Source organism: Amblyomma americanum, chromosome 8, assembly GCF_052857255.1.
Source record: "Amblyomma americanum isolate KBUSLIRL-KWMA chromosome 8, ASM5285725v1, whole genome shotgun sequence".
NCBI lineage: Eukaryota > Metazoa > Arthropoda > Arachnida > Ixodida > Ixodidae > Amblyomma > Amblyomma americanum.
In genome coordinates this window covers 53,962,360-53,988,771 of record NC_135504.1, presented here as the reverse complement: position 1 = coordinate 53,988,771, position 26,412 = coordinate 53,962,360, and the positions used below count along the sequence as shown (strand labels likewise).

General features: G+C 47.4%; 1 protein-coding gene and 2 non-coding genes across 3 annotated transcripts in view; 2 read left to right on the top strand and 1 right to left on the bottom strand.

The window, feature by feature from the left end:
* Positions 1-6,124: 6,124 nt before the first annotated feature.
* Positions 6,125-6,197, top strand: TRNAS-GGA (transfer RNA serine (anticodon GGA)). Its single transcript has one exon. It is a non-coding gene; the product is annotated as a tRNA-Ser (tRNA).
* A 6,499-nt stretch (positions 6,198-12,696) lies between these two features.
* LOC144101658 (uncharacterized) overlaps positions 12,697-26,412 on the bottom strand; it is a 24,145-nt gene continuing 10,429 nt past the window's right edge. Inside the window, exons 6-10 of the mRNA XM_077634795.1 lie at positions 21,449-21,588; positions 20,715-20,762; positions 17,139-17,174; positions 15,439-15,571; positions 12,697-12,914 (exon numbers count right to left, since the gene is read on the bottom strand). Coding sequence (XP_077490921.1) covers positions 12,907-12,914; positions 15,439-15,571; positions 17,139-17,174; positions 20,715-20,762; positions 21,449-21,588 — 365 coding nt within the window. The 3' untranslated portion in view covers positions 12,697-12,906. The remainder of the gene's footprint in view (positions 12,915-15,438; positions 15,572-17,138; positions 17,175-20,714; positions 20,763-21,448; positions 21,589-26,412) is intronic.
* On the top strand, positions 15,840-15,913 carry TRNAS-UGA (transfer RNA serine (anticodon UGA)). Its single transcript has one exon. It is a non-coding gene; the product is annotated as a tRNA-Ser (tRNA).

Here is a 26,412-nt window from a genome sequence, read left to right as displayed (position 1 = left end):
ACGCTAGACGCCATGCTGCCCAACGTTACAGAAGAAGAGTGCGTCGACGTTGCCGCCTACCTTCAACGCGCAGAAGAAGCTCGAAGGCTTGCCCGATTACGGATCAAAGACCAGCAGCGGACCGACGCCAGACGGTGCAACCTACGAAGACGGAACGTGGAATACAAGCCAGGAGACCAAGTCTGGGTTTGGACGCTCATTCGCCGCCGTGGATTGAGTGAAAAGCTTTTGCACCGCTATTTCGGCCCGTACAAGGTTCTTCGTCGGCTAGGTGAACTGGATTGTGAAGTCATCCCTGACGCAATGACTACATCCCAGCGACGCCGCGTACGACCAGAAAACGTCCATGTAGTCCGTCTGAAGCCGTATTATACGCGCTAAAGGACGCTGCATTTCCGTACTCCATTATCGCATGATCCATTTTATCTCTTACTTGTGGCATTATTTGTTTTAATGCATCGGGTCGGTGGTTCATTGAAAGGGGAGTAATGCCGCGAACATTTGCAGTGTTTTTTCTTTTCTTTAAGCATCTTACTCATCTCTCACTTGATAGTTTTTATGCCCTAAGGCAATAAACGTCGCTTCAAAAAAAATTGCAGTGTTTGCTTATTCTTCAAATCGGCCGCCACACACCTTTATCGCTTTGTTTGCGACGCAAGACGCGACTAGATTTATCTCGATTGATCGCAGCCAGGCAGAGCTGATTCTACATTGTTCCTGAATGTTCTAGTAACTTTGCACGCTTTATCTCGAAAGTTCGCTATCAGCTTTAAATTGAGCACGGCCGACAACGCAGGGCATTCTGTTCGACGACCGCCCAGCACGCTTGTCGCTTCGCCGCCGCCGAGTGATTCGGTCCATTTTGGGTGCAAGTCAGCCCAATAAACAGTTTTCTTTTAGAAGACCCTTTTGTCCGCCTTCATCGCTGCTTCGACTGCCGTCACCACTACGTGACAATATAGACCCCACTTGCAGTTATCAGTTTTTTCTTAGAACATAATTTCTAACTGAACAGCCTGCATTCAATGCTCGAATGTAAAGAAAAAAACAATTGTCTTGATCGTGGTGGATTTGCTAGACAGGTCTTGTTACAAACAGCTGCCATAGATAGCGCCAGGAACGCAAGCGACGGAATAAAGCTCCTTTGAGTAAGCGAAGTGTCCTGTAGCCAGGACTGTATGGCGCAGTTAGGGGCGCACCGCATCTGTAGACTTTCATTCTTCGCTCAGAGAAGTCAGCCCCCACTATAGATGGCGCGCAGCGTGAATAACACAATTTTTACGGCACGCATGACTGTGTCAACGCCCGTCATATGTGGGGTGTAGTGGGTTCGGACCCGATCGGCATCTGGTAGGGCTTCATACAGATCTTTACCCAAAGGCCTTTAGGGTAAAGGCCTGTAGGTCAAACACCTTTGCCGTGTAATGGCCTTAAGTTCCCAAGGTAACTAGTGCCATTGCGCGATATTACTGCCTTAATAGCTATGCTAAAGCGACTGCTAGTTTTTCTGCTACTTTCGAACCGCTCATCTTCCATGTCGAAAGTGCTTAAACAACTAATTTCTGATTTATCAAGGCCACAAATAAAAAAAGACAGAAACAGACCCTTATGACATATAGGAAGCATGGACCATTGCCTTCAATGTCTCGATAGCAGTACCTTACAAATTTTTCAATATTCAAAATTCCTGCATAACAGCGTTGGACATGCTTCGGTCAGCGTCATGTGGCTTGATTTCCACTGAGAATGCCTGCGCTATACGCTAAAGAAATAAGCCACATATTCGTAATTATGTACGCTCCAAATTTTATTGCTTGTGTTTATTATTGTTGACACACTGGTTCTGACAGGTATTAACATTTGCCAGTTTACCCATCAGGATATAAGCGAGGATTTCAACTAGATAGTTTGCCTCGTCCGTTTTGAACGCTGGTGATGAGAATAACAATGCCATATTTGCTATGAAATCATTTTTGGTGTTAGGTCCTAGTAAAGGGCACGAAACGCGCCTCAGTTTAGGGCGAGTTTTGCTTGCTGAGGATGTTAAGCTTGCCGAAATTTTTGTTTCAATAGCATTTAGCATCCTGCCTGGGTTTTACATCGCCACCTCTGCCGGCGTCGAAACCATCAGCTTGCATGCAATAGAAGAACACCATAGACAGTAATGCACTGCACAAGGCAACATTGCGAAGGATGCGAAAATATCCGATGAAGGTGCTTACCGATGCGAGCGGTCTATTTGGGCACATCAGGAGGAGTTGATTGAAGCACTGAAAAAGCAAGAGTACCGTCCAATGAGAGCGTGCATATACGGCGTGTTAAATGTGCCCATGACACGTCATCTCAAGAGGCGACTGCTTTTAAGGAAGAAATAGTTTCTAAGAACAAATGCGCTGGGGCATGTTCACCATGCTTTCAAAGAAAAAAAAAAGTTTGGGAATGTGCGTGCATACATTGTGTTTATCGTGATCATCTGGAACTGGTGAGGACGAGCCACTACTTTTAAGCAGCGAATATTTTCTATACGTTAGTGCGTAAAACCTATCTCCACTCTAAGCACGAATAAGCCCGTATGAGAGTAAAAAATGTGTAAGCTGCTCTGTAGCGCTTTCCCTTTTAGGGGCAGGGTATGCTGCCAATGTTCCTGAGTAGGTTTCAATAACTAAATGTAGGGATTTCGTAGTCTTGACGACGTAGATGTATTCCCACTGTAAACCATAATAGCTTGATGCAGTTAGCATGGCAGCACGCCTTTGAGATTAATAAAGGAGGATGAAACATCTGTTAAAATCTTAGTAACTGCGAGAACTTCGTATGTTTTGAAGAGGAAACTTCTTTCTGTTGCTAACCGTAAGCATTCTGTATTTAATGATGGAAATCGGTCCCAGGGCTTGGGCAGCATATCCTACTACGTAAAGGGAGTGCCCTAGAACACAGCTCACTCTTTTTTACTCTTTTCTTGTTTAGATTGGGCAGCGCCCACGTCGCCCTAGTCGCCCCGGATTTTTGTGCGCACATCAGTGTGAGTAAATTGGCGAAAACGAGGTTTGGTGTTGCAGGTAGTGTATTTGGTGTGGCAGTGAACGAAACGAATAGAAAATGCGGAAAATGAAAATAAAAGCAACTCACTGTTGAGGTGTTCAGAGTGTCAGGCAGCGTGATGGAAATGGGGGTTGTGCAGGTGGCGTTTGCATTCAGGAGTGTTTGACATCTGGTCGTGTTGGTGATGGAGCACAGAGGAACCAGTATGCAGTCCGTGAATGTGAGCACGAAACCTGTTGGTTGTTTTCCATAAATGTTTAGGTGTAAGATCGAGTGGCGCGTTTCGGACAGCGAACGAAAATATCCGCACCAGGTGCAAAGATATAGCCTTCTGCCTACGTTTCCATGAGATTAAACAGCCACTCTCGTCAGCGTAAACCGGATGTATGTTCAGATATTTCCGCTATGGGATGTAAAGCAACACGACAGTTTTTCCTATCCTCCAATCGAAGAATCCATTGGCTTTCTATGGCAGCCTCAACTGCTTGATGCGAGCGGTGTAGACACTATACAAGAAAGAATGTGCTACAATGCGGATGAATGGACCATTACCTCCAATATTTATATAGTAGTATCATATTGTTACGTGGTCGAAGGCGGGAACAACGCAAGAACGCCCCAGACACAGCGCACAGCCCGAGAGCACAGGGCCCGCACAGAGCACCCAAGCCCAGAAGACGGAAGGAAGGAAGGAAGGAAGGCCTCAGACGTTGCTGGCACATACCCACTACGGGGGAGTGGCCAAGACACAGGCGGTTAATTACTGGATACAGGAAAGTTTTGACGGAAAAAGCAGTGGCAATACCAGAACACGCTCACCTAAGAGACACTTCGTTCACCTCGTCCTCACCAAGAATATCCGTTGCAATATATTTTCTCCAATTTTCTAAATTTTTGTACAAAAATGTTAGATGTTATATGGCAGTTTTATTCCTCAACTAATTCATATTTGCTCTTTGTCTAATCGCAATTATAGATACGACACTAATAATAGATATTGCACTAAAAACAGCAACCAAAATCTGTTACCTAACTGCTGCCACGCACAGTGACCTAATAATAATAATAATTGTTTTTTTGTGGAAAGGAAAATGGCGCAGTATCTGTCTCATATATCGTTGGACACCTGAACCGCGCCATAAGGGAAGGGATAAGGGAGAGAGTGAAAGAAGAAAGGAAGAAGGAGGTGCCGTAGTGGAGGGCTCTGCTTGGAGAATTCTGCGGCACAAATCACGCAAACAAGGTGTCCGTCTGATTCTTATTAATGAACAGTTTGCTGTGATTTTGGGGAACACAGTGCCATTAGGATCCGTTCATCATAGATGACATTTAAAATTCTGGCGATAGAAAGGAACTCGGCGGCTGAAACACGTCAGAGCCGGTTATTGTGAATTACACATCATCGAGCTTGGTGAATTATGTCGCTTGAGGTAGGTGTAAATTAAATGTTGTCCTGTTGTAAGCGCGGAAAGGCTGCGCGACGTTATATGTTGAGCTCTGGTCGGCTTTTATTTTGAGGCTCGGTGTGTGTTTGGAGGCCGATGGTTGTGGCGAACCTCACCTTTCTTAACTGTTTTTGTTGGGGTGTTGCTCACTCGTTAAATACAGAAAATAACTGGTTGGACTATTGGATAACTCTTACTCCAATAGTCCGCGTTTCGCAATGACGCGAGGCCAGACCGTTGTGTGGCCACAAAAATGAAGAAAATGGTATATCGCAGTGGGGACCTAGTGGCTGAAGGACCCGCCTCGTGTACGGGTGGTGCGGAACTCGATCCCCTGTGCCGCCGGGAGCCCACCGGTGATAGAACAGGTGCAAGCGTTCTCTAGCCTGCTGTTCGGTTTCTGTTGGGTTAAATGCTTACAAAACGTGTCTTTGACCTAATCATGTGTAGACGAAAAATACCTTGTGCCATGGCGTATATTCGCCGCCGCTTACCCCATTAAACTTTGTCGTCATCTTAATCTAAACAATACAATGAATTTTGCCTCAAGAAGAAAAATGTATCATGAATTGTATTATTATTAAAGTATTATTATCCCACTTATTAACGCTGCACAAAAAAAAAATTAAAAAACTTTCCCCTATGCACCTTGGCTTCGGTAACTGTTGGCTCCATACGGTTGTCAAAAACGAGTCCCCCATTTCCTTAACCTTGTCCGCTTATATATATATAAATATATATATATATATATATATATATATATATATATATATATATATATATATATATATATATATATAAAGGTCCTCTACCAACTGAGCTACTGCGACGGCTGTCCAATCTGATGCTCTCGTGAGTATTTGCGTTTTATTGGGTGTAATCGAACCATGAGAGTGTTCACCAGCGCCACCCTCGTCCATAGCGGAGGACGTAGCACGTCCTGTAATACCGCGAGTGGGACGTAGAACGTCATCTAACGGCGAGGGCGGAAACTGTGCGAGGGCCCTCGTATGCTACCTATGGCATCAAGACTGCCAGAACTGAGACCCTCGTTAAGCTATTAGGCCCCGCCGCGGTGGCTCAGTGGTTAGGGCGCTCGACTACTGATCCGGAGTTCCCGCTTTCGAACCCGACCGCGGCGGCTGCGTTTTTATGGAGGAAAAACGCTAAGGCGCCCGTGTGCTGTGCGATATCAGTGCACGTTAAAGATCCCCAGGCGGTCGAAATTATTCCGGAGCCCTCCACTACGGCACCTCTCTCTTCCTTTCTTCTGTCACTCCCTCCTTTATCCCTTCCCTTACGGCGCGGTTCAGGTGTCTAACGATATATGAGACAGATACTGCGCCATTTCCTTTCCCCAAAAAAAACCAATTATTATTATTATTAAGCTATTAGCAGACAAGGTAAAGGAAATGAGGGGCTCGTTTGACAAACATGAAGGGAGTGAACAGTCTCCGAAACCAAGGTGCATAGGGGAATGTTTAATTTTTTTTGTGTGTGGTGCTTATCAGTGGGATAGTAATACTTTGAATAATCTGTCACTGAAAGAAAATTACTTATTGAGCAGCAGAATAAAGAACCATGCCTCCCGTGGGATCCACGACGACGGTGGGATCCACGATCCACGGTGGGATCCTGTCGCCGTAGCTCAGTTGGTAGAGCACCGGACGGGATATTCGGAGGTCGTGGGTTGGAATCCCGCCGGTGGCATATATATATATATATATATACATATATATATATATATATATATATATATATATATATATATATATATATATATATATATATATATATATATATATATATATATTTCTTGTGACGCTCACGAAGAGGCGATGCCTAGTCTATTTGGTCGGCATCGCTGAGTAGAGAGAGGAAGAGGAGAACGAGGTGGTTGGCGGCGTCTCGTACTTGGAGATTGGACCCCATCCGGTTTTTGAGTCGCCCGTCGTGGTTTGAATAAACCCCTAGCGTAACTATATATATATATATATATATATATATATATATATATATATATATATATATATATATATATATATATATATATATATATATATATATATATATATATATATATATATATATATATATATATATATATATATATATATATATGCTCCCTGAGGGAGCATATATAAGAACACTGGTAAAGACCAGAAGTGCAGCAGGCGCGGCCGGTGCCCCAGCAGCGCATCGAAACGGACGACAACCGCGACGCCTTCCACGTCGCTTTCGCGCTCTTGCAAAAAGTGTCGGGCACCACCGACCGCAGAACAGCCGGTGCGGTGGCCTGGCGGTGGCGTTCTAGAAGCTCCGATGTCAAGTCCGAGCGCCGCCTATGGGATGCTCTGCGAAGCTTTCAACGACGAAGGAAAATTGATCCACCGTGTCAGCGGAGTCGGTGCTGTTGTCTGTCTTACTCCGTGATCGAACCAACAGCAACGCAAAATTCTGTCGTGGGCAGCGCAGAAGGCGCTAAGGTCGTCGTTCTTTACTCAGTCGTGGATGAGAGCGCTGTAATCGAGTCCTATTCGGGCGCACAGATCCCTGTTTCGAGTGGTATTTTTTAAGTTTCGGAAGCCTGCATTTTTCCCGAAAACAAAGGCCTACTTTATGGCAGCTCTCTGGTCGGGGCATTTTTTTGTCACTTGACAACTTTCCTATTTACACCTTTGTGTTTAAAGCAATATATAAAAAGCTAATTTATTAAAACACGCTATTTAATACAGTAAGCAAAAATAAAAATTTTGGCAGGTACACTGCAAGAGTCTTAACACACACTTCCGTCGAATTTAGAAGGCCGCAACGGATTTTTTTCCCTAATTCGATCCACTTTAGCGTCAGCAAGCTGTATATCATACTGATTTCCAGAGCTTAAATTTTGTCTCCTCTTGTGTTCACACCTTTAGGACATATTTGTTTGTACTCTAAGATATAATTCAGATATTTCTGCACTAGCTGTTTTGAATGACTGGCCGCGTGGTGCACAATCTCCCATATCTTCCGAAGTGCAGAATAGCCCATCTTTGCTATGTCATGTGCCTCCGTGTTTTGATTAGATTCTTACGAAGAATAATAAGCGGAAGGCGAGCTCTGTCGCAGCGAGAAACATAGTAATGTCCATGTGATCGTACTCTGTTGTGCGAATATGAAGTTGTCTTTGGAGATGCCACTTTTGGTGGGATGAAAAAGCGTGTAGCTTCTGCCCTCTAGAAGAAAGAAGTGACTTCTGTTCCAGTACATGCCTTACCGAAACCCTGGACGACGACGGAAGTTCTTGCGAGATGGATGCATGGCTGAAATGAATAATTGGACAGGGAGCATCGCAAGATATGCCTTTTTAGGGTAACTGGGCTGCCCGCCACAAGACTGGGGCGCTGGAGAACATTGAACTTCAGTTCTTGCTTCTGAACTGCACTGCAGTGATACAGCCTCTTGATCAATGTGTTCAAGGCAGATACCGCAGCGGGTGATAGACCGGCTAGTGCTAAACATGAAGCTGAACCGTAATATATAGGTCGGTCTGCGCAAGGCAGATGAAATGCTTCACACCTCATGGATGTATGGGACGGGCAGCACCGTTGCAAAGAGCTTTTGACAGGCATAGTTTACCGCCAACGAAAGCGATCAAGGCACTGACGAGTCAACGTACCGAAGAGCGGCACCAGATGATAGCGCCGCACCTGAAGAAGCCGTAGGGTCATGAATCTACCTGATGACGCTGCTTCATGCGTCAGTGCGAAACCTTCTACGAATAAGTAAGCACTTATGCGACATTGTGGCAACGGAACAACTGACTGATGATGACTTTGTGCTTGAGGCGACCCGTTCACACTATGGAAGCGACGATGTGTGTGTCTAGATGCGAACGACACTGCGACCTGTGCGCGCAGTATGCCGGTATCGTACCAGGCATTGGACGCGGTGAACCTGCAGCGCTACTACTTGGGCGGAAAGAAAAACAGGAAATATGGCCTGGAGATAGCTTCTACTCCGACTTTGAAGGCCGTTATTCGGTTTCAGGACACGTAACAGCTCAGCATCACAGATTTTTTTTCGCGCCATTAACACGAAAAGCGAGGTGACTCTAAGGCTAGCATCGAGTTTAATAATAACAGAACTTGTGTTTGAACCGAGCTTCTCATTTACGATCAGCGCTTTATTTTGGATGCAGTCACATGGCCACCACAGGTGGTGACATTTCGGCGATGGCTTACCTGTGGTAAGCGCACCATCGTATACGACGTTTAGTCATTGGATATTAAGAAGCATTGGTTGGAGCGCGAGAAGTGCAGCGCGCTTTCGACTTCGTAATAACATGATTTAAGGGTAGCTCAAAAGGCCTATCTTTGAAAATTAGAGGCTTCCCTGAAGCACGTTGTATGTGAAAGTCTACTCAAAGATGATGCATTTTGAAATGGGCAAAGGAAGCATAATGACATTACACGCAAGAAAAGAACGTACTCTGAGTGGTTTCACGCTTATCAATAGCAGTGCATCTTTATCGAATGATGCAAGGCTCTCCTCTCAGTGAAGGAAACTTTAGTTGTAGAGGCGTTTGACGCCTCTTACTGCTTTAGATGACAGGGGCTCTTCAAGCAGGTGATGGGCTGAGATGATATAAAATGAAGAGGATGTGGAGTAAAGAGAAAGAAGGCCTGACGATTGGTCACTCATCCTAAGGGATGCGTCGGGTTTGGCTGGCGCAGCATTGGAAACAGGCGAGAGGTTTAGGGGAGGGAGTTGGGGTAGTAGGGAATGTTGAGGCAGGCTGGAGTGTTTAGTAAGTCTGGGTAGAAGTCTCAGGTGTGGCGTTAGATGTGAAGGGAATGAATGCCTCACCCCTATTTCACTCAAAGGGTGTGTGGTCGGGAGTTAGGGGTGTAGCGATGGCCTGGGTTTTGCAGGTTTATGGCGCATAAGTCGGTACTTCGACTCAAAGTGACGTGGTTTATTTGGTTGGCTGTGAGGTCTTATGATACATTCGGGAGTCGTGGTGTGCGGGATGCGGCGTGCGCGAACGACATTGATGATGACGACACGATATCGCAGAACGACAGCCATATCGCTATCGCTGTAATAACCTGAATAGCTAATAACACGTTCCTCTGCTTTGCTGTTAAAGTTCAGGTTTCGGGATAACTACACTTTTTGTGGGCAAGAATATCGAGACCAATCAACTAATCCTGATTCGGAATCTAAGTGAACGTATGCTGTATTGCCTAAAAATTAATTATAGAGTTTATAGACAAGTAAATAAGAAATGGGTAGTAACCTTTGTCTTTAAAGAAATGCACGCGGTTGTCGAGCCTGCTTTGTTAAGCGGGAAACCTGCGCAATCACCCGGTTATGTAGAGTCGGTGCCCAGCCTAATGGTTCATCGCAAATTCGTTACGCTTTCACAGTTTATCGAAAATACACGGTAGCATTCTGCTGCCACTTCAGGCAGTTAGTATATGAACAAAGGGGCACCAGATTTTGTCATGAGTTTTGCCCCCTACATATCGTGCTCTCATGTTGGGTTAAAGAGAAGTTACACAGATTTAGTCACCTTGGATTAACATTGCTTTGCGAAAGAGTTCACTTAATTACTAAGTAAATGAGTGCCGCAGTATGTCAAACGCTCCGGCAGGCTCGTCGGGTGCAAAAGGTTAGCTTGCCAGGAAAAGATGATGCACTCAACACACACAAAAAAAATATTGCGGCATAACCAGAAGCGGAGCAGTTACCCGCTCGTCCAAAATAATGGCGTTTGCTGACTGAGCAGCCACAGGCAGTGCCGTATAACTTCCCTCATGTGTATGCTTGCGTCACTCGCACAACGTTGTGAAGGGCGAAGTTGTGGGGGCGAGGACGGGGGATGTATCAAGGGTGTCGGTAGGTGGGCGTTGTCGTTCTATCACTGGGGTGCAGGGCTGCCCAATAGCTCGTGGGCGGTGCTTGATGGGGTGAGGCTTTTCGGGGCTTCAAACTGAGGCTGCACTCTCAAGAGAGTTTATAGACAAAACGCTGACATTTTTCGTCAAGTGTCACTGTTGTTGCTTTTGCAGTAGAACGTTCTTTGCGTGCTTCTAAAGGTCACGACAAGATGGTGCATTAGGTACCGTAAGGGGCCTTGTAATGCCGAAGTCGACAGGGGCGAAGGTGGTGCTGCGTCGCCATCGATGACCTCGGCGTTATTAGAGATTTATGCTGCTGCACAAGGTTGGTTTGGCTTATGGGGGTGTGACGTTTGAAATACTCAGGCTATGAGGGACGCCGTAGTGAAGGGCTTCGGATAACTTCGACCACTGGGGTTCTTTAGCGTGCACTCCCATCGCACAGTACACGGGCCTCTAGCATTACGCTTCCATCGAAATGCGACCTCCGCGGCCGAAATCGAAACCACGCCTTTCGGATGAGCAGCGGAGCACAAAAACCACTGAGCCACCGCGGAGGCCTGCTATATATACTAGGGATTAGGCACTAGGGATGGACTGGTACCTTCTTAGCGCGGCACAAGCCTCCATGAAACAGCGTTGCGACCGAGCCCGTACTTTAGGACCTTTCAATTCAGCTGCTTATTTGCTGGCGCGAGCTGCCTTTTCGTGTTTTTGTTTAAGCGCCCTTAAATCGAGAACATACTCTAACTCGCGTCAAATGGCAAGATTCAACATGAGCGGTGTATACAAAACGTGCGGAGTGCAGGAGAAGAAACGTAAATGCATCGCCGAGCTTTTCCGGATACCAAGTAACTGCTGCGTTTGTAATGCATCGAGAAGAAAGATGACTGCTAAAGGTAGACAACAACGGTCTGAAGAGCATAAGGGGTATTCACATGACGTCACCAGCGCTGCACCAGGAGCCGCATGGTGGCGTAATGCGAGGAACGGTAAGTCGCGTCGCCGTAGTCACCCCAGGAGTCTAGGCCGTAGCTGTGTCATTGAGGTACTCATGCTGACACAACTACAGATATTGCAAGACGCTCGTTCCTTTCGGTACTTTCGTTCTTGATAGTTTGCAGCTAGTGTTCCGTGCGATAGCGCACTGCGCTAAGTCCCGACTGAACCGCGCATCCAAGCACAACTTTCTTTTGGCACCAGCCAGAGCCGACACAGCGACCATTTCTACACTGGATCTTATATTCCTGCTGGCGGATGCTGTAAGATGCATGCATACTGTGTATGGCTGCCATGCGCGCAATAGTGGTCTGCTCCCAACTGCACTTCGTGTTTTTGCTTCTTAGTGTTGTCTACAGAAGGCATTAGCTTGCGCATTATGCCGTAAAAAACATAGACCTTCTCATTACAAGCGCCCAAGGTAGATTAATATATTGCTTTCCAATTCATCGCTCTAGGAAACCTATCCAATACTGAAGCTTAAGGTAAGCTTCAAGTTGTCCGGCCAGGTACACACATGAGAACGTTTCTTACATCATTCCTTCACCACTCAGCCTCCGACTAGGACGGCCATTCATACGATCTCGGCGCTATCAAAAGGGTATAAACATTTTGTAACTGTTTAGCTTCCATATACCACCGTCATGATTTGTCTACTTAATTTCTTATCTTGATTTACTTACGATACCCAATCTTAATGTAAAGCTCCCGATAATGGGGGAAGAAAGGTAATGAATGAAGTGGCAATAAATAACTAAATAAATAAGGTAATGAATCGAAGTGACGTCAACAGGCAGTGGAACTGAATCTGGGTATCGTACGTAACTGTCTACTATACATCATCGGTACGCTAACATGTTGAAAGCATGGTCTTCTGAATGTTGCTTTTGTATTATTTTTCAAGCCTGCCGCTGCTGTGGCTGAGTGGTTATGGCGCTCGGCTGCTGGCCCGAAAGACGCGGGTTCGATCACGGCCATGGCGGTCGAACTTCGATGGAAGCGAAATTCTAGAGGCCCGTGTACTGTGCGATGTCAGTGCACGTTAAAGAACCCCAGGTGGTCGAAATTTCCGGAGCTCTTCACTACGGCGTCTCTCATAGCCTGAGTCGCTTTGGGACGTTAAACCCCCATAAACCAAACCAACCTATTTTTCAAGCCTGTGCATTTTTTAGGCTCATTTTTTCGCTGGTTCTTGTTCAAATGTCGCTTATATTTTTTACTGCACTTCAGTAACAATTTGTAGCATCTCTTTCGTCTTGGTTTCTTCTTGTCTCCTTGCACATTACATTAAACAGTCTAGCTGGAACCGAAAAAAAAGTTGGAGGTTGAAGCACTTGCTCTCAAAGCTGGTTTATTAAAAGAAACAAAGCACTGGAGGAAAGAGTTACGATTTCCACAATGCCGTAGATTTCTCTTGGATACCAAACCGTTTACAAGTTCAGAGCGCGAGTGAATTCCCCGTTGAAGGGTTACATTCACAGTTGCCAAGACAGGTGCACCATGTCCGGAAGGCTCTGCTTGGCATGAAAGTTCCTTCATGGACCTGAAAAAGTGAAGATGATTGTTATAATCCACACTTCATGCGTCTTCTGAAAAGCGTGTCTCTGTGCTTTGCACGCCCAACTATCCTGGACATCACCATGGTTGGTGATGTCCAGTCATGAGCTATCATTGCGGAGAGAAAAACTAGTGCGCGGTTTGGTGGTGCGCAAATGTGGTGATACGAACTACTCTGCTTATGCGCTGCAACGTCTGATATGGAAAGGGCTTACTGAGCTCGCACTGATTAATTTAAGCTGCCATAGATCAGTAGGGCTCACCGAACTTTGGAGATTACCGCTGTAATGTTTGCTCTTCAACGCCATGCACAACACCATGCACAACCCAGCGAAAAAGAAGCGCTTCTATATATTTTGCGCACTTGTATTCAGGTCGCGTTAGTCATTGTTACGTGTGCTGTTTTGACAGTATTGCCCTTCATGCTGAACCTTTACCGGTACGTGGTACTTACTGCCGCATCTATCCCCAATTCTTTATTCGTGCTTTGTGTGTACAGTGCTTTTATCTTCTCTATTAACTGTTTTCTTTTTTCTTTCTTTTTTCAGCAACAGTGAGCACAAATCATATTTAACCTACATTGACCAAATAACCTCTTTCTTTGGACACGCAGACTGCCTTGAGTCAGGACGGGGCTTTTATGAGAATTTAAATTTCACAAAAATGAAATACTTGTATCACCGTCACCCGTCGTTTTTATGAAAAAAGCTTTGATCTCACGACAGTGCTTTTAATTGCAGACTTGTGCAGATAAGCTTCATTGCCATTTACTGCCAAAAGGAAATCAGGGCGTACTTTTCATCATTGACACCACACGGGTTTTAATGAAATGCTGGGAGAGAAAAACTTCAATTTTTAAATTCAGTTTGGCCAGATATAAATAGACCTTGTGTTCTCGAATAAACATAAACATTACCGCCAGAGCCCAAAGTGTAATTTTTTATAACCTTTACAAGCGGAAAAAAATTGGTTGTAGTTGATATCAGTACGTTTTAAAACAGCTTACGTTTGCATGATAAATCCGCGCATAAACTGCTACGCTCACCCAGCGCTCCCTTATCCAGTGGTTGACAGGGCAGCTGACTTTCCGTTATGCGACCCAGGGCCGCTACTGCGTAGTTTTTTTTTCATTTGTTTGCTTCCTGCTGAAGGCTCTGGCCATTCCCAATCGAGAAGTGTTAAGCTTTCGCACAATGTGTATACGCATGCGCAGACGTATCGCCATGAAGCGGCTTCAGGGCGCAAAATGCAAAATATCATGTTGTAATTGGCGGGTGCGATTACCGTTTTGTAAAGAATTAGAAGTCTCGATCAAAATCTTTATGCAGCAGGAATGGTTTCAATGCGCTTGTGATTAAAAAGAAATTGTGGTAGATTAAAATAGGAAAAAAAGTGTACAAATGTATTAAGGCTCGAAATCTGGATGTTCTGAATTCGGGATCCCGTGGGATATACATAGAAGCAACCGTTAACACTCCGTGGGTGCATAATGTGGTAAGAGTTGATATGGCTACAAAATAATGTTTCAAACTTTAAATTATGACACACCTTTGAACATTCTAATATTATTTATCAACCGCCTGACGATTTGCAACCATCCTAGCGGTCTTTCTAGTATAGGGCATATAGCTTCTAAGGGGATTTCTTAGAGCCATTTTGAGACGTCTCCTGTACACACAGCCGCTTCGATGAAATACGTGGGTTGAATCACACTGCCTTTGGTTTAATTGAGCAAAACGCCTATTAGAATGTACCACAAAGTCACGCCGTTAAGGGCATAGATGGCGGAACAGCACAACGAAAGGCACGCTGCGACCATTTCTAGCTCCAGGAACTCACAGTTATATACGGGAGGAAAACGTGTGGCTATATAGAGGACATTGCTCCTTAGATGTAAGTGGCTGTTGATTGTGCGATACCAATGACTATGGGGTCGGCCAATAGTTCTTGTAAAGTGCAGCGTATGCAGGGACTTTCTACTAGACCAGCAGCATTCGGTGCTGACAAGCCAAAGATAATCCCCATGTGATCGCTGCACCTGCGTCGACTTATTGCAGCCTTTAGCTTCCTATACTGCACATAACAGTACACGTTTCCATGCTGATACGTCTCTTGTAGCTTCCCCAGAATAGATCGTGTTGGTTAGCGCTAAAAAAATAAGAGCTTCCGAAACTTACTAGCATCAAATTGCGCGTCTTTCTCCAAGCACGACTGGACAGCATATCGTGTTCTTATACCCTGATGCTGCCCTATTTATGGTGCTCTTTCAACTCCTGTGAAAATAGGTCCTTGCGCGCTCCAGCTGTTTGGAAGCACTTGTGCGATTTACGATAGCTAGTTCGGCTGAACATAATAGAGCTGGATAGGTGTAAAAAGCCCGGGCGTAATCATCTAGGCGACAATAAAGTACGCCAACGCAGACTTTGAAGGTATATATCCGCTAAAAAAAATGCTTTCAAGGAATTTCTCTCTTGAAAGGCTAGCAGCAATGGCGCAGTGCAACGACTTACATCTGAATAATAACTTGATAGTGGTGCCAAAGAAACTGAGACCCGGAAGCGCTGGGATGAGTCCGGCGAGGGCGCAGGCCAGTCCGTTGAGCAGGCTGCCCGGATTCGAGGTCAACAACGTTGTCAGGAGGCACTGCAATCCAAGACACATTCGCGGTTCAGTGTTTTACCGCACGTGGTCGTCTTTGGCCCAGGCTGTCTGGACTCCAATGAACGCCTACAGCAGTGACACACAAAAGACAGGGAAATAAAGCGCAAGCTTGATATTTCGCAGCTCTTGTGCCGATAAACGCCGTCCCATGTCGCAATATATATATATATATATATATATATATATATATATATATATATATATATATATATATATATATATATATTGCGGAGCAGCAGATTGGACAGCCGTCGCCGTAGCTCAGTTGGTAAGAGCACCGGACGTGATATTCGGAGGTCGTGGGTTCGGATCCCACCGGCGGCATGGTTGTTTTTTCTGCTGCTTGATAAGTAATTTTATTTAAGCGATTTATTATCTAAGTAATATAAACAGCTGAAATGGGCTTCTTGCAGAAACATTCATTATGTTTCACTGATCTTGTGAAATTAACCCTGTCTGAGATTAAACAGCTATTTAAAAACTGATCGTCATCATGGATGTTTCTATTGTTTTTTGTGCATACATGTATGTTCTTCATAGATCCTTTCTGTACAATCTGTATAATCTGCATAATCTCTGTGTATATAATCTATCTTTATAAGCTCTGCATAATCTTTCTATGTTTGAGAATGCTCACATAGAAGTACCATAAGGCTGGTATCTTTTTTTGTTGATGTGTTTATGCTTTCCGCTGTCACTGTATTTGGGGGGCCAGGGACCCCTCAAGCCGTCATAGAACGGCTTTTACGTTGGCCTCCTGTACACTCCGGTGTATGAATAAATTATAAATGAACGAATGAATGAATGAATGAATGTCAGCGGTTTCGGACGGCGGGCCATCTTTCATAAGGGTAAGAGATGACAGAAAAGAAAGGTCTGGCGTTCAGAGCTCTGAATGTAGAGGGAGAGGGGAAACTCTCTTTCTCTCGTTTGAGGAAACATAAACACATCACGAAAAATACCGACTTATATATAATTATATATTTAAATATACCTAACAAAAAACTCTGGCTTTTGAAAGCAGGATATTAAAGAGTTTTAATTTCAGATCGCAGAACTACATCAATTGTTATTATACTCAACGAAATTATAGTTTGCGACGTACTGATCCAAGAAAAGCGAAAATTTCAGGTGCCCAGGGTTCGTAAGGCGTTTTTAGGTGTAAATTTTTGTAAAAACTAACGTAAAGTCAGAAGAGTCTATATTTGTGAGTTAGCAAAATCTGCTCTGACAGGTGACAGAACAGTTTTGATTTTGCAGTAGGCTTCTGCTCTTTTGCGCCCATGTATGTCGTGTTAAGTGATCGGAAGTAGTCAATATAAGCGATACATTTATTTATATTATGTTTTCTTGAAAAAAAAATCTTCGAGTTTTTTTACATTTGGAATCTCCTAAGCGTTGTTTTTATTACGTGGCCATTGGGGGGTCGAGCACCCGTTTTTTGAAACTGCAGGCGTCCAGAAAGTGGCCCGCTTTCCGGCACGTACTTATATTAGTTATGGTACTGCGGTCTGCCAAAGCTTTTATGGGTCAACTGTGCAGTACTCACCGTCAGGGTGTTGATGAGGTTCATCAGGAGTCTATCCTGGAAGGAAATGCGAAACTGCCTTGAGTAAACCCTTCTCAATAATGCCACGACGCGTGAAAGAATACTTAGGTTCTTTTTTTTTCTTGGTGGCTTTCACAAACGTAACGCCACAATAGAAGAGCCTGTTAACCCGTTCAGGGGCAGAAATGCATGTGTAACTGTAGGACATAAAATGGGGCCGGCGGTGTCCATGGTTAAGATATTGCGCAATAACAGTAAAAAATGCAGTCGCTTATTCCCAGGGTACCAGAGAGTGATCAGCCCTATCATCGTCATCATCATCACCATCATCAGCAGCAGCAGCATGACTACAGCCACTGCAGGACAAAGGCCTCTCTCATATCTCTGCAATTAACCATGGCCAGTACCAGCCGCGGCTCCATATCCCCGCAAGCTTCTTAATCTGATCTTGCTACCGCCCGCGGCTACGCTTGCCTTCCCTTGAAATCAAGCCTTATAACCTTAACGACCGTCGCTTAAAATGCCTTCGCATTACCTTTTGCGACCAATCCCATTTCTTCTTTATTTTGCCTGGAATACCATTAACTGGCGTCTGTTCCCTGACCCAATCTGCTGTTTTCCTGTCATTTTCATTCATTCATTCATTTTGCATTTATTTCAGTCCACAAGGTGTGTACAGGTAAAATGCAGCTATTGTATACCTTTCTCTTGATGAGTATCGGTAAACTACCATTCATGATCATGAGTACCTGCCAGGTGCCTTCCACTTTATTCATAATCTTCTATTTACTTCAATTACGTGGCCCCGCTTCAGCGGTCGCTACCCGGCTTAAGTATGCATATTCCTGCATCCCTTTCAGCGGCTTTCTACGAATCGTAAAAGGCTGTTCCTTTGCGAGATTGGGCGTTGCAGTAGTTTTCTGGATTATATATTTTGATCCACCTTTCTGCTTGCGTGCCTAAGTCATCCACCTTGCTTTTCGATTGATCTCCTGAGTAAATTAGCAAGCCATTGTCATGATTGAATCCCATATTACTAAAGTACTCTCCGTTATGTTTCATCCGCAATTGTTCCCAATCCAGGTTTCTGAATACCTCCTGCAAAATGGCGGTGAATAGGATTGAAGAGATTTTGTCTCCTTGCCTGACGCCCTTTGTCAATGAATTTTTATTGTTTCCTTCATGGAGGATTTTCCGGTCTGTGCAGCAGCTATAGATATTTTGCGGTATTTTTGCACTAGGCTGTTTTACACTGTAGTTCCGCAATGTCTGGATGACTGCCGAGGTTTCGACTGAGTCAAATGTTTTCCCGTAATCTACTAAGGCTATATACAGAGGTTGGTTATATTGTACGCAATTTTCTGTCACCTGATTGACAGTGCGAAAGTGGTCTATGGTCGAGTGTTCGCGAGGAAAGCCTGCCTAGTGATTTTGTTCATGGATTCTATTAGCGATTGCCCCAGTAAATACCATCTTGACAATAGACAGTAAGCTGATCAATAAAATCTTCCAAGTGTCTGACGTTTGGTTTTTTTATATATATTAGGATTATGTTAGCGTTTTTCCAAGATTCTCGCATCTCCTAGCAGCCGTATACTCCGTGACAACTTTTTCTGTCAGTACAGATGCAGCTGTGGACTCGAAACACGCCCTCTATTCCTACACTCAAGAATGTAGTCCCTGCTTTAAGTTAGTAGTTTTGTCTTAAATCGTAATACACTGTCAAAGTTCGTTGCTTGAGGGAAATTTCGGACTGAACTGACCGGCTTCAATTTTCGAATATAAAAAAAACTATTGCATTGATCATGATGAATTTCCTAGGGAGGCCTTGTTACAAACGGCTTCCATTGCTGGCTTGAGCAACACAAGGGACAGACTAAACCTCCCTTCGAGAAAGCAGCGCGTCCTGCAGCCAGAACTATATGGCGCCGTTTACACATTTACGTACGCAGCGCACCTATAAACTTCCTCTATTCGCTAAGAAATGCCAGCGTGGAGTATGGGTGGTGCGCAAAATTATTAAAACAGCTTTGTCAGCACGCATGAGTGCTGGCAGGCTTTCACCTAGGTCTTTACCTAAAGACATTAAGGTTAAAGGCCTTATGATAAAGAATATTGGGTGAAATGTATTCGCCATGTAATGACCTTAAGTGCCCACCGTAACTCATGCCACTGCACGATATTCGGACCACTATTTTTCTGCTTAGAAACTGCGCAGTATTCCATGCATAGCCATGCTAAACCGACTGCTATCTTTTCTGCTACTTTCGACTGAATTACCTTTCATATAAAAACTCTTCAACAATTAGTTTCTCAATTATCAATGCAGAAACAAAAAATAGAAATAGGCGCTAAATCTTTCCTCGGTTAAGTCCTCAGTATCATTATGTGTTTCTTGCCTGCTAGTTAGTGTCTCGAATATAAATACTGTTTTGCGAAGACCTCGCCAGTACAGCCAGGGGAAGTATTAGCTGCAACGTAGCCACAGGAGCCATAGGACCTCAGAGCCATTGAGTGTGTCGTTATCCACACTGCAGAGAGCCTAGCATTTCCGTCAGCAACCGGACGCACTACTCTTGCCCCCAATCGAGACATCACTGCTTCTTAAAGAAGCAGCGATGGCACCCTGGATGTTACAAGTTAGAGTGGGCGCATTTTCACTGGAATTTCAATCTGATTAGTGGACTTTTCGTCAAGGGTGAGGCATGGGTAACAATTCTGGACAATGGTTTTGAACGAGAAAGAGTTTGCGAGCGCAATTTTTCATATATTGTAAGATTTCACTCTAAAAATCACTATATCCGAAGATCTCCCGTCGGCCTGCCTTTATTTTGAATTATTAACGTTTTTGATTTCGTCAAAGCGCTCTCCGAAGGTATTTTTGGCAGTCTTAGCTCGTCCATTTTCTGTGGCAGTCTTAACTCGTCGATACGGGTGATAGAAAAACTTTAAAAGGGATATATTGCTACACATCGGAAAAATGAACCTTTATCTGCAAAATTTCGATAACAGTTCCTTAGAATTTTTCAATAATTTAAATTCTTGCATAGTAAGGTTGGACCTATTTAGACCAGTGTCATGTAGCTACATTTCTACTGAGCATGCCTCCGCAAGCCACTACATAAATAAGCCACATGCCTGTAATTGTGCAAGCTCCGAATTTTATTGTCTGCGTTTAATATTGTTAACACACTGGTTCTGACGGGCACTGACATTTCCCAGTTTCCGCATTAAGAGGTAAGCGACGATATCAACTGGATAGTTCGTCTTGTCCGTTTTTATAGACGACATTGAGAATGAAGAAGCTAAATTTATCATCACATGATTTTTGGCGTTAGGTTGAAATGGCACGTGTCACGCCACTCTTTAGGGCGAGTTTCGCCTCCCTGAGGATGTTAAGCGAGCACTGAAATTTTTGATGCACTAGCGTTTCCCACTCTGCCTGAGTTTTACACCGCTACCTCGGCCGGCGTCGAAACCCTCGGCTCGCATTCAGCAGCAGAACACCATAGGCATTGAGCCACTACAGAAGGCGACATTGCGAAGGAGGCAGAAATGTCAGATGCAGGTGCTTACCGTGGCGAGCGCCCCATTCTGGCAGAGCAGGAGGGTTTGGTTGACGCACTGAAAAAACAAGAAAGAGTATCCGCCAATGAGAGCGTGCATATACGGCGTGTTAAATTTACCTATGACCCGTGATCTCAAAGGGTGACTGCTTTTAAGCAAGGAATACTTTCTAGGAACGAATGCATGCGGCATGTTCGGCATGCCCGTTCACCATGCTTTTAGGGGCAGGGCATGCTGCTAAACTTCTTGAGTACGTTTTGTTCACTAAATGTAGGGAATGCGTACACTTGACAACTAGATGTATTCTCACTGTAAAGCATATTAACTTGATGCAGTTAACATGAGATGAGGCTTTTGAAAACGCACCGAAGATCTTCAGATTACCTAATAGGGGTTGTTGAAACCTGAGGTAAAATCTGTCTAACTGCAAGAACTTCGCATGTTTTGAAGAGGAAATTACTTTCTGTTGCTAGCTGTAAGCACTCTGTATTTAATGGTGGAAATCTACTTCAGGGCTTGGGCAGCATATCCTACTACGTAATGGGAGTGTCCTAGAACACAGCTCGCTCTTTTTTATTCCTTTCTTAGAGCGTGCAGCGCCCATGTCGAATCTGGTTTTTCGTCCGCGCATCAGTGTGAGTAAATGGACGAACAAAGAGGTTTCGTGTAGCAAGTCGTATATTTGGCGTGGCAGTGAACGAAACGAATAGAAAAGATGGAAAATGAAAATGAAAGCAACTCACTCTTGAGATGTTCGCAGTGTCTGGCAGCGTGATGGAAATGGGGGTTGTGCAGGTGGCGTTTCCATTCAGGAGCGTTAGACATCCAGGCGTGTTGGTGATGGCGCACAGAGGAGTGAGATTCACCAGTGACAGCAAGAAACCTGTTGGATGTTTTAAAGCGAAAGCTTTACTACTGCCTTCCGAAGTTTCTTCGCCGTGTCGAAGAGATTGATCTTGAACCGAGGAGAAACCACGTTACAGCTATGACGTCACTCAGCCACTGCCGAGACCGAGCGCTCGCCTCTGTTTCTATAGACCGTCGGCGTTAATTGTGTTCATTGGCGTTCACAGCGATCTGGACTCCGATGATTTGGAGGAAAGGAAGGGCGCTCAACTGGCTCCCTTTCTGAACGGATTCCTCAATCTTGCTTTGAGGTACGTAGGGGTGGTGAGAGAGAATTGTGGGCTGTATGCATTAGCGCTGACAACGTTGTGGGAGCCACGCGCCACTGCAGCAATAGGCAGCAGCGTTCATTGGGTGACCAAACTCTCGCGATCAACCATTATTGGTATCTTAGCATTTCTCTTTGGCATACAGCTTACACGTTTTAGTCAAGCTGGAGGCCCGCTTGCGACAGTGGTTTGGACCAATGACATATGCACCTTCAGTTGCATGCTTTATGGCGCGGTTGAGGTGTCCACCGAGATGCCAAGACCTGAGAGCTGCTGCGTCCTTTCCTTTCCTCAAAATACATGCTTTCGCATTCCTCCATGCAAGCAGACTAATGCACCTGCGCTCCAGCCTACTGCACACGCGTGTGACGTCATTGAGTGGCGCCACCATCGTTTTGGAGAACCTTTGTAAGACCTGGCCTTTTAAAGAAATTGAGAAAACGAGTAAAAAAAAATTACCGATGCTCAGGCAGCGATTGAGTATCGAGCATTAACACACCTAATATAGGTCGCCGGTTCGAATCCCTGCCGCGAGCTAGGCTCTAACCTAAACAGTAAGTTTATGCTGTACGATAAATCGTTTGGCACCGTACCGAAAACATTCTGCCACTAACCGTTGGCCCACAAATTTTACACGAATGTCAGGACTAAGTGGCCCGACTATGAGGGCTGCCAGACAGGGATATATATATATATATATATATATATATATATATATATATATATATATATATATATATATATATATATATATATATATATATATATATATATATATATATATATATATATGGCCACATCCATGGCCCCGATGTCCAGGCGGGTTGTCCGAGCCGTCGTCCAGGCTGAGACAGCGGCCCCAGCCCAGCAACATCAGCAGACGCCGCGCGCTCTTTCTTATGCGCAGGTCGTCAGGGGAACACCCCAGCAGCAGCAGCAGCAGACACAGAAGCAACGGCAGCGCCGGCAGCGGCAGCGGCGATCCGGTTGCCCGGCGTCCCGTACAGCGCGGCCCGAGCCTGCGGCCGCTTCTCACGGCCAGCCCCCTGACGCACGGGACGCGGAGATCGCGCGCCTAAAGCTGGCGTTGCACGCCCTCAGCGCACTTTTCCCGGAGGGCACCGATGGACACCGGGCTTGCTTAGAAGCAGCGGGTGCTCACGCACAGATAAGCCAGCATGATGGCTAGCCGCCGGGCTCCCTCCCGCATACCATCCATCCTGCAGTGGAACGTGCGCTCACTTGCGGCGCGGTACGCCGAAATGCGAGTTCGCATCGCACAGGATTCGCCGGAAGTTATCGCGCTGCAGGAGACGTACGTACGTTCACATGACGGGGAGCCCCAGATGCGGCTACCTGGCTACATTGGCTACCACTCAGCCACCACGTGCGAGGAACCCACCTGTGCTGCAGTGCCCTGTTGTGTCACATCTCATCGCCCCGGGAAATCAAGGTGCGCGATATACGTGCGGCAGGACGTCCAGCACACCCTCGTCGGCTCGGCGGCGGCGCCATCTGACGCCCAGGAGTGCGTGGTGGTGACAGTGCGCGTCGGTGGTGTTGACACGTCGGTGGCCAGTGTTTATGTGCGTCCAGCTGTCGCGTGGAATGCGCTGTGTTTTCGTGCTGTGTCTTCGTGCTGTGCCCCGCGCCAAATCATCTGTGGTGATTTTAACGCCCACCATAGTGCGTGGGGCAGTGCGCGCCACTCCGCGCGGGGAGACGACCTGCACGACGCAGCAACGCAGCTGGGACTCACCCCCTTGAACACCGGCGAGCCCACCTTTCGACGACGCGGAACAACCGGCTCCTGCATCGACGTTGCCTTCGCATCCAGAGGCATCGAGGCGACATGGCGCCGATCACCATCTCTCTGGGGCTCGGATCATTACTCCATCCTAATTGAACCCACTGCGAAGGAGGCGCGCCCCAAACGTGCCTACTCCATTACCAACTGGAGTGCGTTCAGGCGGGCGGTCGACGAGGCGGCGGCCACTGGCGCAGATTTCTTTTCAAGTCTAGTCCGAAGCGCTCTCGCAGCCACCCAACGAGCAGAGGTAAGGGCAGGGCAGCCCACACCTGATATGAAGCTGCTCAATCTGCGCGAAAAGAGAGATCGCGCAGAGCGACGGGCGCGACGGACTGACAGAGCCGCCGACTGGACTGTCTACAACCGCTTGGACGCAGCAGCGCGCCGCCACGCCAACAAGCTATACCGCCGGCAGTGGGCTTCACTATGCCAAAGGATGGAGGAAGATGTCAGCTCGCGGAGGCTGTTTGACACCCTGCGGCGCATCACCGAACCACAGGCAAACCGTCAACCGCTATCCGCCCTCGCAATCTCCAGCGGGCTCAGCTTTGTAGAATTGGCAGAGCGGTTTGCCGATCGGTTCGCGCCGCCCAGCCCCGCAAACGCCGCTAACATAGCTGCTCCTGAGAGCCCCAGAAGCGACGCCAGTCCCTCGCCCGTCGTCTCGGAAGGTCCATGTGATGCGCCGTTCACCGCGGCGGAATTGAACTATGCGCTGCAGCGCTGCCGCCGCCGCTCGGCGCCCGGACCGGACGGGGTGACATACCAAATGCTGCGAAACCTGGATGCGCAGCAACGACAGATCCTCCTGCAGCAGATCAACCTGGTGTGGGAACGCGGGGAGCTACCGGAGGATTGGCGAACCGCGGTCGTTTGTCCCATCCGAAAGGCAGGGCGCCCACCTACGGAGCTGAGCGGATACCGGCCAGTGGCATTAACATCGGCGGCAGGTAAGCTCATGGAGCTTATGGCGTTGCAGCGTCTGAACGAGCGGGCTGCGGAGGCTGATTTGTTTGACGAGCGGCAGACGGGTTTCCGTGGGATGCGGTGCACGGCTGATTCGATATCGGACGTTGTTACAGCGCTGGAGCATGCCAGGGCGGCAGGCCAGGTTGCGCTGCTGCTGCTGTTGGACGTCTCGGGCGCTTTTGACAACGTTCACCGCGCACCAATTCTCGCGGTGCTTGAGGGGGCCGGTGTGAGCGGGCGCCTTTTGCGATACGTTCATGGCTTCCTGAGCGGGCGCACCATGCGCGTACGAGTAGGGGGTAAGCTCTCGAAGCCTCGCCCGGTCGACATGGGCGTGCTGCAGGGCTCTGTCCTATCACCATTTTTGTTTAATGTGGCCATGTCGGTGGTGCCGGCCTCCCTCCCCACGAGCGGGCGACACCATGTGTACATGTCCATATATGCAGACGACATAGCTCTGTGGTGCCGGGGACCACCGGGCGAGGCGTTCCGCGTGCGGGGATGCCTTCAGGGAGCCCTGACCGCAATCAATGCCAGCTTGCGCGGCCTTGGTCTGTCGCTGAGCGCGGGCAAATCGGTGGCCATGGCCTGCGTTTCGCGCTCGCGCGCGCACCTTGCGCCACTGTCACTGGACGGGACTCCGATTCCTTGGCGTAAATCGGTGCGGTACCTTGGCCTGGACATCGACTGGCGCCTTTCCTTCCGCCCCGCGGCGACCAAGGCCTGTCTGCAGATGAAGAGGATCACCGCCGCCGTGCACAAGCTCACCGCTCGAGGCCAGGGCATCTCCCAGCAAGCCGCGCTGCGTCTATACAATGCCGCAGCTTTGGGTGCGGTGCTCTATGCGCTGCCGCTCGTCACGGTGCGCAAGCCGTGCTGGAAGAAGCTCGAGCTTCAGCACCGCAAGTCCCTGCGCGTGTGCCTAGGCCTGCCCAAAAACTCGCAGTGCGCCGCAACGTTGGCCGAGGCAGGAGCGTGGCCCCTTGAGCTCCAAGCAGCGCGCAGGGCACTGAATCACATCGACCGGCTTCACCGCGCACCGGACGGCGGCTCGCTGCTGCAGCGTATGCGCTCGCACCCGCGCTCACGAATGGGCGCGGCGCTGCTCGAGTATGAGCAATTGACCCAAGGCCCACCCCCCTACGGCTCCTGCGCGCCCTGGCCTGCTGCCTCGGAGGTACAGCGAGAGATCGTCGGCATCGCGGGAAAGCGGAGCACACCCCTCTGCGCTGTGCAGCAGCTGGCCAGAGCCGTCATACACGAGGAGCTCCAGGACCATCTCCTCGTGTACACCGACGGCTCAGTGGCCCGCGACAGCTGCTCCCTTGCTGCGGCGGCCACCATCCCCGCCCTGAGACTGCACAGCCAGCAACACGCAGCCTTCCTGGGCTCCTCCACCACGGCGGAGTTGATGGGGATCCGGCTCGGGCTGGACCTGCTGCTCACCCTCGGCCCTCCGCCGCCCAGGAGTGCTCTGCTGTGCGACTCCCGCGCCGCCCTCAGCCGCCTGCAATCTAACGGCCGCGGTACCCCACTAGTGCGGGAAATTCGCTCGCGCATCGAGCGCCTCGCGCAGAGAGGTTGTGCCGTGCGTGCACAGTGGGTGCCCGGTCACTGCGGCATCGCCGGCAACGAAGAAGCTGACGACCTCGCGACCGCTGCACACCAACTACCTGCCAGCGATCTGCCCCTTGCGCTGGAGGACGTGCGTGCGGCCATTCACGACCATCTCTGAAAGCAGCACCCCGACCCA